The sequence below is a fragment of the Triticum aestivum genome, chromosome 1A (assembly GCF_018294505.1).
Source record: "Triticum aestivum cultivar Chinese Spring chromosome 1A, IWGSC CS RefSeq v2.1, whole genome shotgun sequence".
Taxonomy (NCBI): domain Eukaryota; kingdom Viridiplantae; phylum Streptophyta; class Magnoliopsida; order Poales; family Poaceae; genus Triticum; species Triticum aestivum.
This window is the reverse complement of record NC_057794.1, coordinates 556,529,413-556,543,288: the sequence shown is the minus strand read 5'-3', so window position 1 is coordinate 556,543,288 and position 13,876 is coordinate 556,529,413. Positions and strand designations below refer to the sequence as shown.

The 13,876-nt window shown below is 44.4% G+C and overlaps 1 protein-coding gene across 1 annotated transcript; it reads left to right on the top strand.

Moving 5' to 3' along the window:
• The first annotated feature begins 3,946 nt into the window (after positions 1-3,946).
• LOC123067382 (dynamin-related protein 5A) lies at positions 3,947-11,820 on the top strand. Its single transcript, XM_044490200.1, has 16 exons — positions 3,947-4,288; positions 4,696-4,759; positions 4,855-4,959; positions 5,296-5,397; positions 5,692-5,742; positions 5,835-5,896; positions 6,138-6,228; positions 6,646-6,710; positions 7,562-7,756; positions 7,836-7,955; positions 8,412-8,482; positions 9,231-9,456; positions 9,613-9,663; positions 10,147-10,375; positions 10,830-10,969; positions 11,413-11,820. The coding sequence occupies exons 1-16, from the start codon at positions 4,160-4,162 to the stop codon at positions 11,539-11,541; spliced, it is 1,830 nt and encodes a 609-aa protein (XP_044346135.1). The 5' UTR covers positions 3,947-4,159; the 3' UTR covers positions 11,542-11,820.
• Positions 11,821-13,876: the final 2,056 nt, after the last annotated feature.

Here is a 13,876-nt window from a genome sequence, read left to right as displayed (position 1 = left end):
CACCGAAAATCTGGCTGTCCGGACACATCTCATAATCATATCAATCCAGCCTTGGACAAAACCCACCCGCTGTAAGACTTACTACAGAAACGACCACTTCACTCGATCATAAGCCTTCATCATATCTAGTTTGACGGCACATAAAGGTTTCTTTCTCTTCCTTTGCCTGATTGCATGCACACACTCGTACGCTATCATGGAGTATGATGATTGATGAGCCCAAAACTAAGACATGGCTAGGCCGAACGTGGCACAGCCCAATGCAACCAACAGTGACGGTTGCCTAAAGAAAAACCAACAGTGACGGACGCTTTGACGCGGTGTGTAGGCTAGTCACGGTCTCGCGGATGGTAAATAATGCCGGCGAGCTCATCTCATTACGCCGCGCTGTCACGTAATAAACCTCGCTTGACACGTGACATTAGTGAAAGAAAAGAAGGCGTAACTATGCCCCCGCAAAAAAAAAGACGTAACTATGCTACGCTGCAGCTCCAGTACCTGCAATAGCATGCAGCCGCTCCGCCATCAAATGGCTAGAAAGAAGAACGCGACGGACGTTCGAATTTCAAACGCCAAGCCAGCCGGTCCCCACAAGGGGGCTCGTGGACCGCGACCACCCACCGGCGGCCCCAACCGCACTGCACACGCACCAGATCGCGCGACGCCACAGGCCGTACGCACGCGCTCCCACGTCCTTCTGTCTTCAATGAGTTTTAAAAGTTTACATCTCAAACATAAAAAGTTTTACAGTTTTTTTCAAGGATCTTCAAGTTTTAAAAGTTTGAACCGATCCTACTTGGAATGAATGGGCTTGTGCTGCATTTTTTTTCTTGCATGGTGTTGCACTTCATTTTTGAAGGCTCTAGCTAACATTGTGTGCCCTCCCTCCACACTCGCAAAAAAGAGGTATTTCGCTAGAGGTGTATGGAAAATGTTTTGGGGGCAATTTATGTGGCGGGAACATGTCAATTCTACAAGCGGACACGACAGTTGTCATAGCAAAATCCTCTGTTGACAGAATTGTCATGTGTTCTGAAGATTTTACCATGTGTATTACGAAGAATTTGTCATAAAAATGTTCACAAATGTCATCTCTCCCAACGAACATTCGCTGGCTATTGAGGTCGAAAATAAAACATTCCACATAAAAAATTTCACGAGCTCAAGTTCTGATGTGGCTCGTAGGTTCAAGCTGGACTCAATATGTAGCGTCTTAAAAAAAGAAACTCTAGTGATCTTGGATAATCTTACTTTCCCATCTCTAATGGAGATTAGGTTAATGCCTTCCTTCCCTCAATCTCCGTTGGCGAGCTCGTTGATTTGCCTGACGACCATTGCATGGAGGTGAATTCTAGTAGTAGATAGGTTAGGATTTCGGTCTGCGTAGGTGGAGTTCAGATGGATGACGACGCTTCTTCTTTGAGTCAGTCTTCCAGGCCCCGTTCTCCTCAAGTTCGTTTGTCAGGATGCGTTGGAAGGAGCTTCGGCATAGATTCCTGACACCTCCTCGGGGCAGGGAGGATAGTGTTTCTCATTGTGCATACACAATGAAGAGATTTGATTTCAGGTTCTTTAGATCAATTCAAGGATTCAACGGCGACGACTGCGGCTCTGGAGCATTGGTTCTTAGGGGCCTACACGTGCTTTCTTGGTTGTCATCGATAAGTTCGGGTCGACTCTGATATGCGAGTGACGACAACGACGTGTTGATGGCTCGTTCTGACAGCAAGAGTGATCGGTGGTCTAGGGATCTCAGAGTAAATTTTTTTGGGTGTTTTGTACAACTTTTTATAACTGATCTAATAGATCTAAGTCCTTTCCAAAAGAAGTAGTCTAGGACACCTTTCATGGCATGAGATCGACCTTCGAAGATGTGAAGTTGTACGATAGCATAAGTGGGCGCAAAAGTAAGTTACACTTTTTTCCAAGTGATGATATAAAGTTGGTAAAGTCAATATTTATATGCAACATAAAAATGATTAAGAGGATTGCTGTCAGATCGATGCACGTTCTCAAGAATTCAAATTCGCCTAGTGTCTTTTTTTGATGTGGAGACCTTTTTTTGCGAAGAAGGGCTCGAATCTATTATAAGAGTACACTAAAAGTACAAATCATTCCCAACATAATAAAAGCCAACATTGAGGTCCTTGAACCATTGAACGACCATTACCGCCGCCAATACAATTCGTTGGCGCGCCGATGTCGTCGCTCCCCTACAGGAGCTCGAGCTTGCCGATGACAGTTGGTAAGTCTTCGTGCACATGTCCCTGGACCGAGGCCCATGAGCCGCATTCGTTGCCGTTGAACCCTATTGATCCGAAGCGCCTAACATCATATGTCGTCATCACGAACGCGGAGTGAGAAACAATAACCTCGTTGCCTTAAGGAGACGACATGAATTTACTTTTTTTTGTGAATACACAAAAAATTATGCATCATTTCATTGATAGGTAGAAGAGAGCAATTATAGCAGAGAGACAGGGGGCACCACACTAACAAGCTACACATCCTAAACATCCGCCTAGCCCGAACACTGGCCACATATGGCAAAGAGAAGGACACATGGCACACAAAACGCGTCACGACCAACACGGGAAACCTCCATCGCGTGGCCGCCACCCCAACACAAACCAAATCAAAGTAAACCCCCCCCCCCCCTCGCCCAACACGACATGAATTTACGCCAAAGCTCCATAGAATCCGTCATAATGGACATGCTCGAGGAGAATTAGAGCCCGAAAGACCAGCTCGAAGATGAGACGTCTTCATTTTCTGAACACCGTCCCTACAAGGAAAACAAAACCAAACCTAAAGTAATGGCCAGAACCAAGGCACCCGAATTCATACAAAAAATATTAAAAATCCTATCTGGCGACCGTTCGCTGGGAGATGGGTGGCAAACGAGCCCCTTTTGATGGCATTTTTAATTCTGAGACAAGATCAAACGGTGGCAGCTTTAGACAAAAAATTGCCTTCTCTGCTAGAAACTGGCATGTCGCTCCGAAGAACGGCCACCCCTCACAACTAAAAATGCCAACGAAATCGTTCGCAAGTGTCAATGTTCGCCACCTGGGGGTCCAAAAATATTGAGGAATGGTCAGATGGAAGCATGTTTGGAATTTCAGTTCACATTTATTACCAACTTGCTTGAGAAGTTCAAAAAAATTCGAACCTCACAAGCGGCAGTAGGAAGTATACCTGGCCAAACGGGCCGGCTCGGCACGGCACGGCCCGGCCCGTCTCGGCACGAATAATAACCGGGCCGTGCCATGCCGGCCCACGGGCGGGAGCTAGCAGCCCAGGCACGGCACGTAGGCTACGTGGGCCGGCACGCGGCATGCCCAAGCACGCCGGCCCGTTGGAGGACGTTGGGCCGTCTGGCGCGATTTTTTTCTTTTTCTTCGCAATACCTCTGAAAACAGCAAAAAAAAGGCCAAAAAAATTAGAAAATTGCAAAATCTGGTAGACTATTATGTGAGATAAATCTAGAATTTTATTAGCACATGTACATCATTAAAACTCCCATCTAAAAGAATAAAAGAATACAAGACATACTCTATAATTACAAAAGGATAAAAAATACAAAGACTACACTATAACACTACTACTACTTAGATTCAAGCACTAATATAATACATATGCACTATGAAAATATTAAACATATTAGGGTATTTGGTATTTATATAGGACATATATATTTATATTTTTCAAAAAAACATAAACGGGCCGTGCCGTGCCGGCCCGCGTGCCTAGCCTCCAGGCCCAGGCACGGCCCATGGCGTGCCGCATGCCGAGCCTGGCCGGTTTAGCCCGGGCCGTGCCGGGCCTGCGTGCTACCGGGCCGGCCCAGTTAGCACGGCCCGTTTGGCCAGCTATAGTAGGAAGGCACGAGGGGAGGGGCTATCCGGTATTTCGCGCAGCACCACCCCCAGCACGGCCGCACGCTCCGTTTCTTCCCCACGAAGCAGCCCCCGTCCCCTCCCCTCTCCAAACCCAAACCAACTCGACGCGCACGCGCCCCCCCGAGACCACCACCAGACGCAGCTCGAGCCCGACCGACGCGGCTCGGCTCAGCAGTCGGCGTCGTCTCGTCTCCCCCCTCCCACCTCCACCATCCCGCCCGCCCGATCGGATCCGGCCAGATCCCGCGCCGGCGGCCATGGAGAACCTGATCTCGCTCGTCAACAAGCTGCAGCGCGCCTGCACGGCGCTCGGCGACCACGGCGAGGAGAGCGCCCTCCCCACCCTCTGGGACTCGCTGCCGTCCATCGCCGTCGTCGGCGGCCAGGTGCGCGCCCCGTTCGTTTTCTCCCCCCTCCGCCGGATCTGGCGCCCCAGCTGTGTCTGGTGGATCTCGCGAGCTTGCTGGCGCGATTTGGCTGCGGACACGCGGTCTCGCCGTGCTCGGATCTGCCGCTGCCGTAGGCGCTGGCAGCTAGATTTGGGCCGCTGCTGCTTGTTTGAACCCGCCACTACAGTTTCGTTGCACGTAGCTGCCCACATGACCAGTAATTCAGTAATTGGAAGCTAGATACTACCACTACTTGGGATCAACTAAGCTGTGCGTTGAAAATCCTCGTAGTTCCAAGCAATTCTGCATGAACCTGCGCTGTTACGAGTAGTTCAAGCGCATCTCATTGCGAGTGGGTACACGGTTCTGTGTTTTGACATTTGAACTCCTTTGGTACACTGTAGAGTTCGGGCAAATCTTCAGTGCTGGAGAGCGTTGTTGGGAAGGATTTCCTGCCCAGGGGTTCAGGTATGGTTGTTCAAGCAGTAAGAGCTTGTCGATTTTGGCGTCCTGTTTTGCTTTTTCTGACGCATTAGTTTGTTTGGTTTGGTTTGATTCTGCAGGCATTGTCACCCGTCGCCCGCTGGTTCTGCAACTCCATAGGATTGATGGAGACAGGGAGTATGCAGAGTTCATGCATGTCCCCAGGAAGAGATTCACCGATTTCGGTAATTCATCTATTCTTCGTCTTGTTTTCAAGTGCTACTGCTATGATGATAATATTAGGATTAATGCATGGTTGAGGGGTTATTGTGATAATATTGAACCATATTGGCATATGTGGAATGTAATTTGAGTTTGTGAGGCTCATCAAAACATCCAACTTGATGTCAGAACTCACTGTTATTCAAACTGCCACACTAAGCTGTAGCTTGTTATTTCCTAAAAGATAAGCCAAGCCTTGCAATTGTTGGCAAAATTCTCTGTCAAGTGCTTCTTTAATTCATTTTCTTATAGTTCACCTCGATGCTACTCGTCACATGATGAAATTTGTATCGTTGCAGCCATGGTGAGGAAGGAGATAGCTGATGAAACTGACAGACAAACCGGCCATGGAAAGGGAATATCATCTGTCCCCATCCATCTAAGCATATTTTCTCCAAACGGTAAGTGGTCTGATAGCAATGCTGGTAATAAGTCTGTACAGCAGGGGAGTGGTTTAATGGTGTTATTTTAGTGCTTTGTCAATCTCAAATAGTCATGCACCTCCATTTTTCAATTCAAAAGATTGTTGTTTGCTGCTGGTATTGTGATTTACCTTTAGCTTATCCCTTGATCAGTTTAGTACGGAGTCATCCTAGTCATTGGTAGGATAGCCATGTTGTATTCCCCCTTAGAACTTCTTTGTATGGTTTGTCCTCTTTATTTTTGTCATGTCGTAACACTTCTTATCATTGCAGTTGTGAATTTGACTCTTATTGATCTTCCCGGGCTTACTAAAGTTGCTGTTGGTAAGTGACTATACCATATGAGCCATCGTTCTTCTATTATTCTTGTTTAAGATGTTCATTCTTTTATATGCTACTGTCTTTATGCTTGTTAGAGGGTCAGCCGGAGAGTATTGTTCAGGAAATTGAAAACATGGTTCGAGCATTCATTGAAAAGGTATTTAAGTGTAACCAGCTTAAATGTTGCTTCCCAGTAATTGCTCTTTATCATTGCTTACCATGCTTGTCTTGCCTGTATAAGATGGGGCTATATTTGGTTATGTACAAATTTTACAAGTATTTATGTAATGCATATTTGGTCTAATATGCTTTTTTATCAGCCATATCCCATATGGTAGCATGTTTGGGCTAATTATCGTGTCATGCACTGTGTAAACAACTTTTTCGGTATTTTTCAGCCCAACTGCATCATTCTGGCTGTTTCTCCAGCCAATCAGGATCTTGCGACTTCTGATGCTATCAAGATTTCACGGGAAGTTGACCCAAAAGGTATGCCTCTGTTGCAGCCGGTTCGGTGAACTGCATTTTGTGTAATGTGGTTAATGTCATAGTATGTTCCCTATTACTAATGTCTCTTAAAGCTTATTATTCTGGGTTTCTTTACTTTTAATATGCTACAAAACTTCAGACTGATGTGATCTTCACCTTATCTCTTGAACCAATAGGAGATATAATGATAACTACTGTCTACTGATAATACCTGTACCTTGCAATTTGTCTTTGTGGATATCAACCATATTATATTGACAATTGGCTTGATATGTTTTTTTTGTGTGATCCTATTGTGGGCCAACTCTGTTAATGGAAAGGAAAATTCACATATAATAATTGCGTTTAATTCAAGTACCATTGCTCTTGGCACTTCTAACCATTTCTGAGCTTGAACTTTACTTTTTGTTGATTCAGGTGAACGGACCTTTGGTGTGCTCACGAAAATTGATTTAATGGACAAGGGTACTGATGCTGTTGATGTAAGTTCAACCATCAAGTGCTAAACACTGGCCTATTTTTTATAGTTATGCTATCTTCCTTACTGTGATGTTGCTTAAGGTGATTGATATTCTACTGGCCACCCAATCTTGTTACTACTAGCGATCTTTGTTAACAATTATGCCTCACTTTGCCCCACCTTTCCATAAGTTAAACACTGGCCTTTTTTTATAGTTATGCTATCTTCCTTACTGTGATGTTGCTTAAGGTGATTGATCTTCTACGGACCACCCAATCTTGTTACTACTAGCGATCTGCCGATCTTTGTTGACAATTATGCCTCACTTTGCCCCACCTTTCCATAAGTTTCCACTCTTGAAATTGTACGGCCCTCCTTTTCAGTATGGCTATATATGGACTAATACCATTAATACCATGGATTTTGAATCTTCTTATGTATGCCCAAACCTTTGAGTTAATGTTTGTTCAAAGAAACTCATGGTGTGTTTGCTTTTAGCCCAAACTTTCCCTACCAAAAAGTTGGCTAGCCAAAATATGGTGAAGGTTTTGTTTGCCCATGAGTTAGCCAAAGTTGGCAACAAAAATGAACTAGAGTGGGCTAGGTGGCATTTGGCATGCCAAATAATCGGTAACCATCGTCCACCAAACACAGTCCAAACTTTTGGTCATTGCCATAAAGTTGGCAAAGTACACTTTATAAACAATCCAAACACAACTTCAGTTCTAACAACCCCCTGATTACTGCGTTTTCACTCACAAATATTATCCCAGCTGCAAATAGATAACATGCGTTAGAACATATGTTTGCTAATCTGATCATTGACCATCCTAGATTTCCACGAACCAGATCTTACTGAGTTTGATTGTGCAGATACTGGAAGGAAGAGCTTACCGGCTCCAATTTCCATGGATTGGTGTTGTCAATCGATCCCAGCAAGATATTAACAAGAGTGTGGACATGATTGCTGCTAGGCGTAGAGAGCGTGACTATTTTGCAAACACACCGGAATACAAGCATCTCGCTCATAGGATGGGATCAGAACATTTAGCAAAGAGTCTATCAAAGGTATGCCTTTGCTCTTTAATGCAGAATACATTTTATGCTATTTTGCTTTTTTTCTGACAAACTTTTGGTGTAAATGCAGCATTTGGAGTCTGTTATTAAATCAAGAATCCCTGGTCTCCAGTCTCTTATAACGAAGACAGTTGCAGAGCTGGAAACTGAACTTACTCGTCTTGGAAAGCCCATTGCTAATGATGCTGGAGTAAGTCTCGAGTTTGCTTCTTCTTTAATCAAATGAGTTTGTTTGACCTGATCCAGCATACATTTATTATCATCCGTATTTATTTTTATGGCCTTAGTTATTGAGTAGAAGTAAATGTACTCCTATTAAATTTTTGTGCACTGTTGATGTCCATCTTTGTAATGTTCTTAGTTCGATTTGCGCATGATGGGATTGTGTTTTATGCTTTATGCTCGCTTGGTGCAAAGTAAATGAATCTCATCTCTTGATTTTTTTACCTTCCATCCCAATAGTCATATTTCTGTGACATCCTTTTCATGAATCCTGTATAGATTATTTCCAGTTTTACAAGTTATGATGGATGCACTGATGTTATTTTCGTTGTATTGTGTGGGTCTAAGTGTGACTTTCTTTTCTTTGCTCAGCACTCAATAAACTTGCATACATTGTGATAATCGTATATTTTGTGACACGCAGGGAAAGCTGTACACGATTATGGAAATATGCCGCATGTTTGATGGCATCTACAAAGAGCATCTGGATGGAGTGTATGTCTTAAACGGAATTTCTCTTTTGCTCAGTTCTTTTAATATCATGCTTGCTATATCTAGCAGGTCTTTTGTAATTTTGAATGGCAACGTTTAATCTTTCCTGATCTGCATACAGGCAATCTAATACTAGTAAAGTTTCTAATCCTGTTGACTAATTTGGTGTTGTGGCGTCTACATGTGTGGTGCAACACAGGTCTATAGTAAAATAAATAAATATATGCAACGCAGGTCTCTCTAGTAGATTGTCCTTGTTTCTTGTATTTTGTACAGAAAGTTCTTAATGTTCGGTTTCTCTTTCATAAACTTATTGTATTGCGTAGGTTGATCAGCCTTAGATGTACAATTGCCATAACAATTTCCTTTCAGATGAAAGGAACCATATAATTGTCAACCATATAATTGTAGGCATCTAGTAATTAAGCTTGGAATATGCAAAATGAATACATATGCAAGACGAATACTATACTCACCACTGTGCATAGCTGGTCTGGCAATTTTGTGTTACCAGCTAATTGTCTGTTGTTTTGACCTTCTTTATTCTCACGGATGTTGAAATAAACAATACCATGTTTACATGACCCTTGAACTGCTTTGCTAAATGAGCAACTAAATAATTTGCTGCTAATGTGTGCAATATCATGTCAAAATGTCACACACTCATTCCATTCCACCAGTTGCAACTTTGCTTATGTGCTTGTTATTCTGTTTCTAATCATGATGACCAACCAAATGTTCTTTTATCCAGGCGCCCTGGTGGTGAGAAAATTTACCATGTCTTTGACAATCAATTTCCTGTGGCAATTAAACGGTTGCAGTTTGATAAGCAACTGTCAATGGAAAATGTGAGGAAGCTCATAACGGAAGCTGATGGATACCAGCCTCACTTGATAGCTCCAGAGCAAGGATATCGGCGCCTCATAGAATCTTGTCTTGTTAGTATCAGAGGTCCTGCTGAGGCAGCTGTTGACACGGTAGGCCGACTAGATTAATCTGCTCAATAAAAGCTTCAGCAGTTCAAAATTATTTATTTTTGCCACTGGGTTCACCGAGCAACCAGATTGTTACTTATTCAGCAATGCTGGTTTAATAGTTTCAGAACGTGATTTTTTTTTTTGCCACATTGACAGGTCCATGGAATCCTAAAGGAACTAGTCCACAAGGCTATAAATGAAACTCATGTAAGTCATTCTGCAGTTCCTACCAAATAAGTTTTCTTACACTATCTACATGATGCAATCATAATATTTTCTACTCCCTCCGTTCCTAAATATATGTCTTTTTAGAGATTTCACTATAGAGACTACATTCGAATGTATATAGACGCCTTTTAGAGTATATATAGGTTCACTCATTTTGCTCACTATGTAGTCTATAGTGAATTCTCTTAAAAGACTTATATTTAAGAACGGAGGGAGTATAAACTAGAGCATATGTGCTCTCTGGTGGTGTGATGAGTTATTAACTGGCTGTATTAGGACGGGATACATTTCTACTTGCATCGGATAGGTATTTCTTATTGATATGAACTCAGATCTTCTGCAGAACTTTGAGCATTAAGATTGTAGGCAGATGTATAAGTGGATTTGAAAAGAAAAGGTAGTCTAATTAATTAAAAATGCTGGTTAAATACTTAGCCGAAATGTTCATTTACCTTTCTCCAGGAGCTCAAGCAGTTCCCCACTCTTCGTGTGGAAGTTGGCAATGCAGCTTTTGAGTCGTTGGAAAGAATGAGGGATGAAAGCAAGAAGAACACATTAAAGCTAGTTGATATGGAAACAAGCTACTTAACTGTAGATTTCTTCAGGAAGCTTCCTCAGGATGTTGAGAAGGGTGGAAATCCAAGCCACTCTATTTTCGATAGATATAATGATTCTTATCTAAGACGAATTGGTAAGGCATCTACGTATCTTTTATACACTTATTACTCCTTTATTATACCCTTCCATAATTGCCTATGTTTTTAAGGCGACGCCTTACCGCCTTAGGGAGGGGGGGCGCTTTGGCGCCTAGGCGACGCCTAGGCGGGCGCTTTGGACGCCTAGGCGCCCAAAGCGGTCGATTTTCCAAAGCGGAGGGGGAGCGCTTCGACGCCTAGGCGTCGCCTAGGCGTCGCCTTAGGGACGCTTTAAAAACATAGATAATTGCCCAATGACAGTGGTATTCTCTCAAGGTTGATATGCTAGTATATTGATTCATCTTTATTAGAGTTTGAAGCAGCTAAAATTTCCATATTTGGTCACAATTGAGTCTCACTTGATATGTTCTCTATTTAGCACGTCTTTGTGTATTGCTTGATCGATACCTTATTTTTTATTTGTATTTACTAATTACTACTCAACCTCAGGGACAACTGTTCTGGCATATGTTAACATGGTATCTTCAACATTGAGAAACTCCATCCCAAAATCTATTGTGTACTGCCAAGTCCGTGAGGCAAAGCGCTCATTGCTCGACCACTTCTTTACTGAGCTGGGAGCAAGAGAGGTAAGATTTTTGAAACACGTGGAGGTCCTTTGAGTCTTCGATTTGGAACATACAAGTGCGACCTGATTGGTGATGTTACTGTAGATTTGATATAGGGTTCTTTTATTGCTTAATATACATTTTCAGAGAGTTCATTTTTCCTTTTATCATCTCTAGACTCTAGCTGTTGGTATGCATGTATTTCTCACCACAGTCTAACATGGACTCTCTGTTTATTCATTGCGTACTTTAGAAAACCGCTAATATGTAGATTTTAAGTTATTTCTGAGCTATGTTTCTTCCATGGTGATGCATGTCTCTGTCTGTACCATGCGGTAGTACATTGCCAGCCAACTAGTCAATTTTAGTCCTTAGTTTTTTAATACTCATGATTCACACTTCCCTTGGGTCTTCAAGAGAAATCCGGTGGAATATCAATAATTAACGTACATGTGCATATGCAGATTAGGCAACTTTCGAAGCTCCTCGACGAGGACCCCGCGGTCATGGAGCGGAGGACAAACCTCGCCAAGAGGCTGGAGCTATACCGGAGCGCCCAAGCAGAGATCGACGCAGTTGCATGGTCAAAATAATTTTTTGTCGACTTATCGTTCCCTAGTGTGTGTTCACCTTTACTCCTTGTTTGGTGACATCGATCTCTCCCATGTTCTTGGGGGGCATATATAGCTGATTCTTTGTTTCCGATCTAGGTCATATTATATTCTTATTAGATGACAGCGGCTGTGAGGTGTGTCATGTGTTTGTGCTTTTGCTCCTTGTGCTTGAGGATCTCTCTGTCTAGGGGACACCTTTCTGCTGTACCTTGTCTGTATCACGTACGAGTTCATGTTATTATGATTTCCATAACACAAGTCCTCTTGTATCTTTGGTCCTATATATAGTACACAATTTGACGCCAAAGCTGGCACGCTCAAATATACGCTCTGGCACCTTGCCGGTTTATTTTGTCAAGCAACAAGTCAGAACCTAATGAACAATTCCAATCAAAGGAATGTGCCAGAGGGCCCCTTTTGCACTATATTCGTGATGCTTGACAAAATGGAATAAATGCTTCATGATATGCAGAGTTCTGGGATAGAGTTTACCAAATTTGTATGTAATGCATCGCAGCTTAGTCGGAAGTTGTATCCATTCTTGTTGCTCATTTCGAGTGGGGGTGCCATTTCTTGAGCTCGGTCTCAGGGTGCTGGTCATCGACTCAGTGCCTGAGCACCCACATAATAAACTCTCACGTGAACCAAGAGGAAATCTACGACATGACTATCTGCCCCTAATAATCCCGTGTGATCTTGGGGTCCAAAAGGGGGCCTCTCGCTGTTATAGTCCCAGTAATAAGCAATCAACGAGAGACAAAGTCTTTCCAACCGAGAAAAGGAACAACCCGGGATCGGTTTCCGCTGGTAAGGCGAAACCTCCAAATCGACCCATCTTACCGATATTCTCCTATATATGCCGAAAAATCCGTCTCTCCCACGAGAAGATCGCATCTTTCTTTGGGCGAGCCGCCATCCATCCACAACCCCACCTCCGCCAATCCTCCTATGCCTAGCTTATGAGTTCCTTCTCTCCTCCAGCGGATGGATGGATTCGCCTGGACTGGAGTGAGCTCTTGGTAAGGAAACCCTAGTTTTCTCAGATCTCTTCTTCCTTTTGCCATCGTCGTTTCTTTTGCCAAGGAATTTGGTTCAACTTGCTTGTTCGTGCCAAAACAATACAAATATACACTATATCTACTACTACTACTACTAGTGTCCAGGATGCGGCTTAATCTCATGAAACAAGGAGGAGTGCCACTGCCATGCCATCCCGCAGCGCGGCCGCCAAGAAGAAGGCGGCGGAGGTGCTCCCGAGCAACAAGAGGAAGAGGGCCATTGTATCTGTTTGATGACATGATACTGGAGCTTCTACTCCGGCTCCCGGTCAAATCCATTGTGCGTTTCCGCTCCGTCTGCCGCTCCTGGGCCGCAATGTTGCCCTCCAAGGATTTCTGCAGCCTCCACATGGCCACCTCTAAGATGCTGCCCCGCGCCCCCAATCTACTGGTGCCCTCGCCCGCACCAACATTTGGCTCCGTTGCAGTGTACGCCTGCTCTCCGTCAAGCCCCGTAGACGATTTACTCTTCACCTTCGACTGCGCCCGCCGCAACTCCGTTGAAATGGTGACGCCTTCGCCATGCTGCGGGCTCACGCTCCTGTATGACGCCGCGGCGCCGGCTTACTATGTTTGCAATGCGGCTACAAGGGTGATCACACGCCTGCCACCGCACCGTGTTCCCACATACGATTCCAGTGCCGGGCTGGGATTTGACGCCGGGACAAGGGAGTACAAGGTCGTGAGGTTGATCAATGGGCTTTCCGATGAGAAGGAGACGATCAGCTGTGATGTGTGCGCACCCGGAGCCGATCGCTGGAGGCCGGCGACTGGAGGAGTGCCCTTCAAATGGTCCCAGTTTACAAATTCTGCAGTTCAACATGCGGCGGTGAACAAAATACCGCCTGCGTTCGCGAACGGATTCCTGCACTGGTTGATCAATCCTTCACTTATCATCAGAAGGCTAAGAGCTGCTATCGTATCCTTTTCAGTCGCAGAGGAGACCTTCGGATGTGTCCGTTCACCGCCGTTCTGGGGACCAAGAGAACATCCGCGCTCCTGGTCCCAGTCAGAAGGAGAGCACCTGGTTGTGATGGACGACCAGCTGTGCATTGTCCGGGACCTTCGCGACGGAATCCCTCATGGCGGCACCTTGGAGATTTGGGGACTGCTGGATTATGGCTCCGGTGATTGGTCGCTGAATCATCGAATCGATTTGTCGGGCAGGTAAAAGGTGAATTTGCTGAGGAACAGGTTGTGAGGGTTATTGGTACTGTTGGCAGTTGCAAGTCGGGGAAGAAGATTGTGATTGCTAC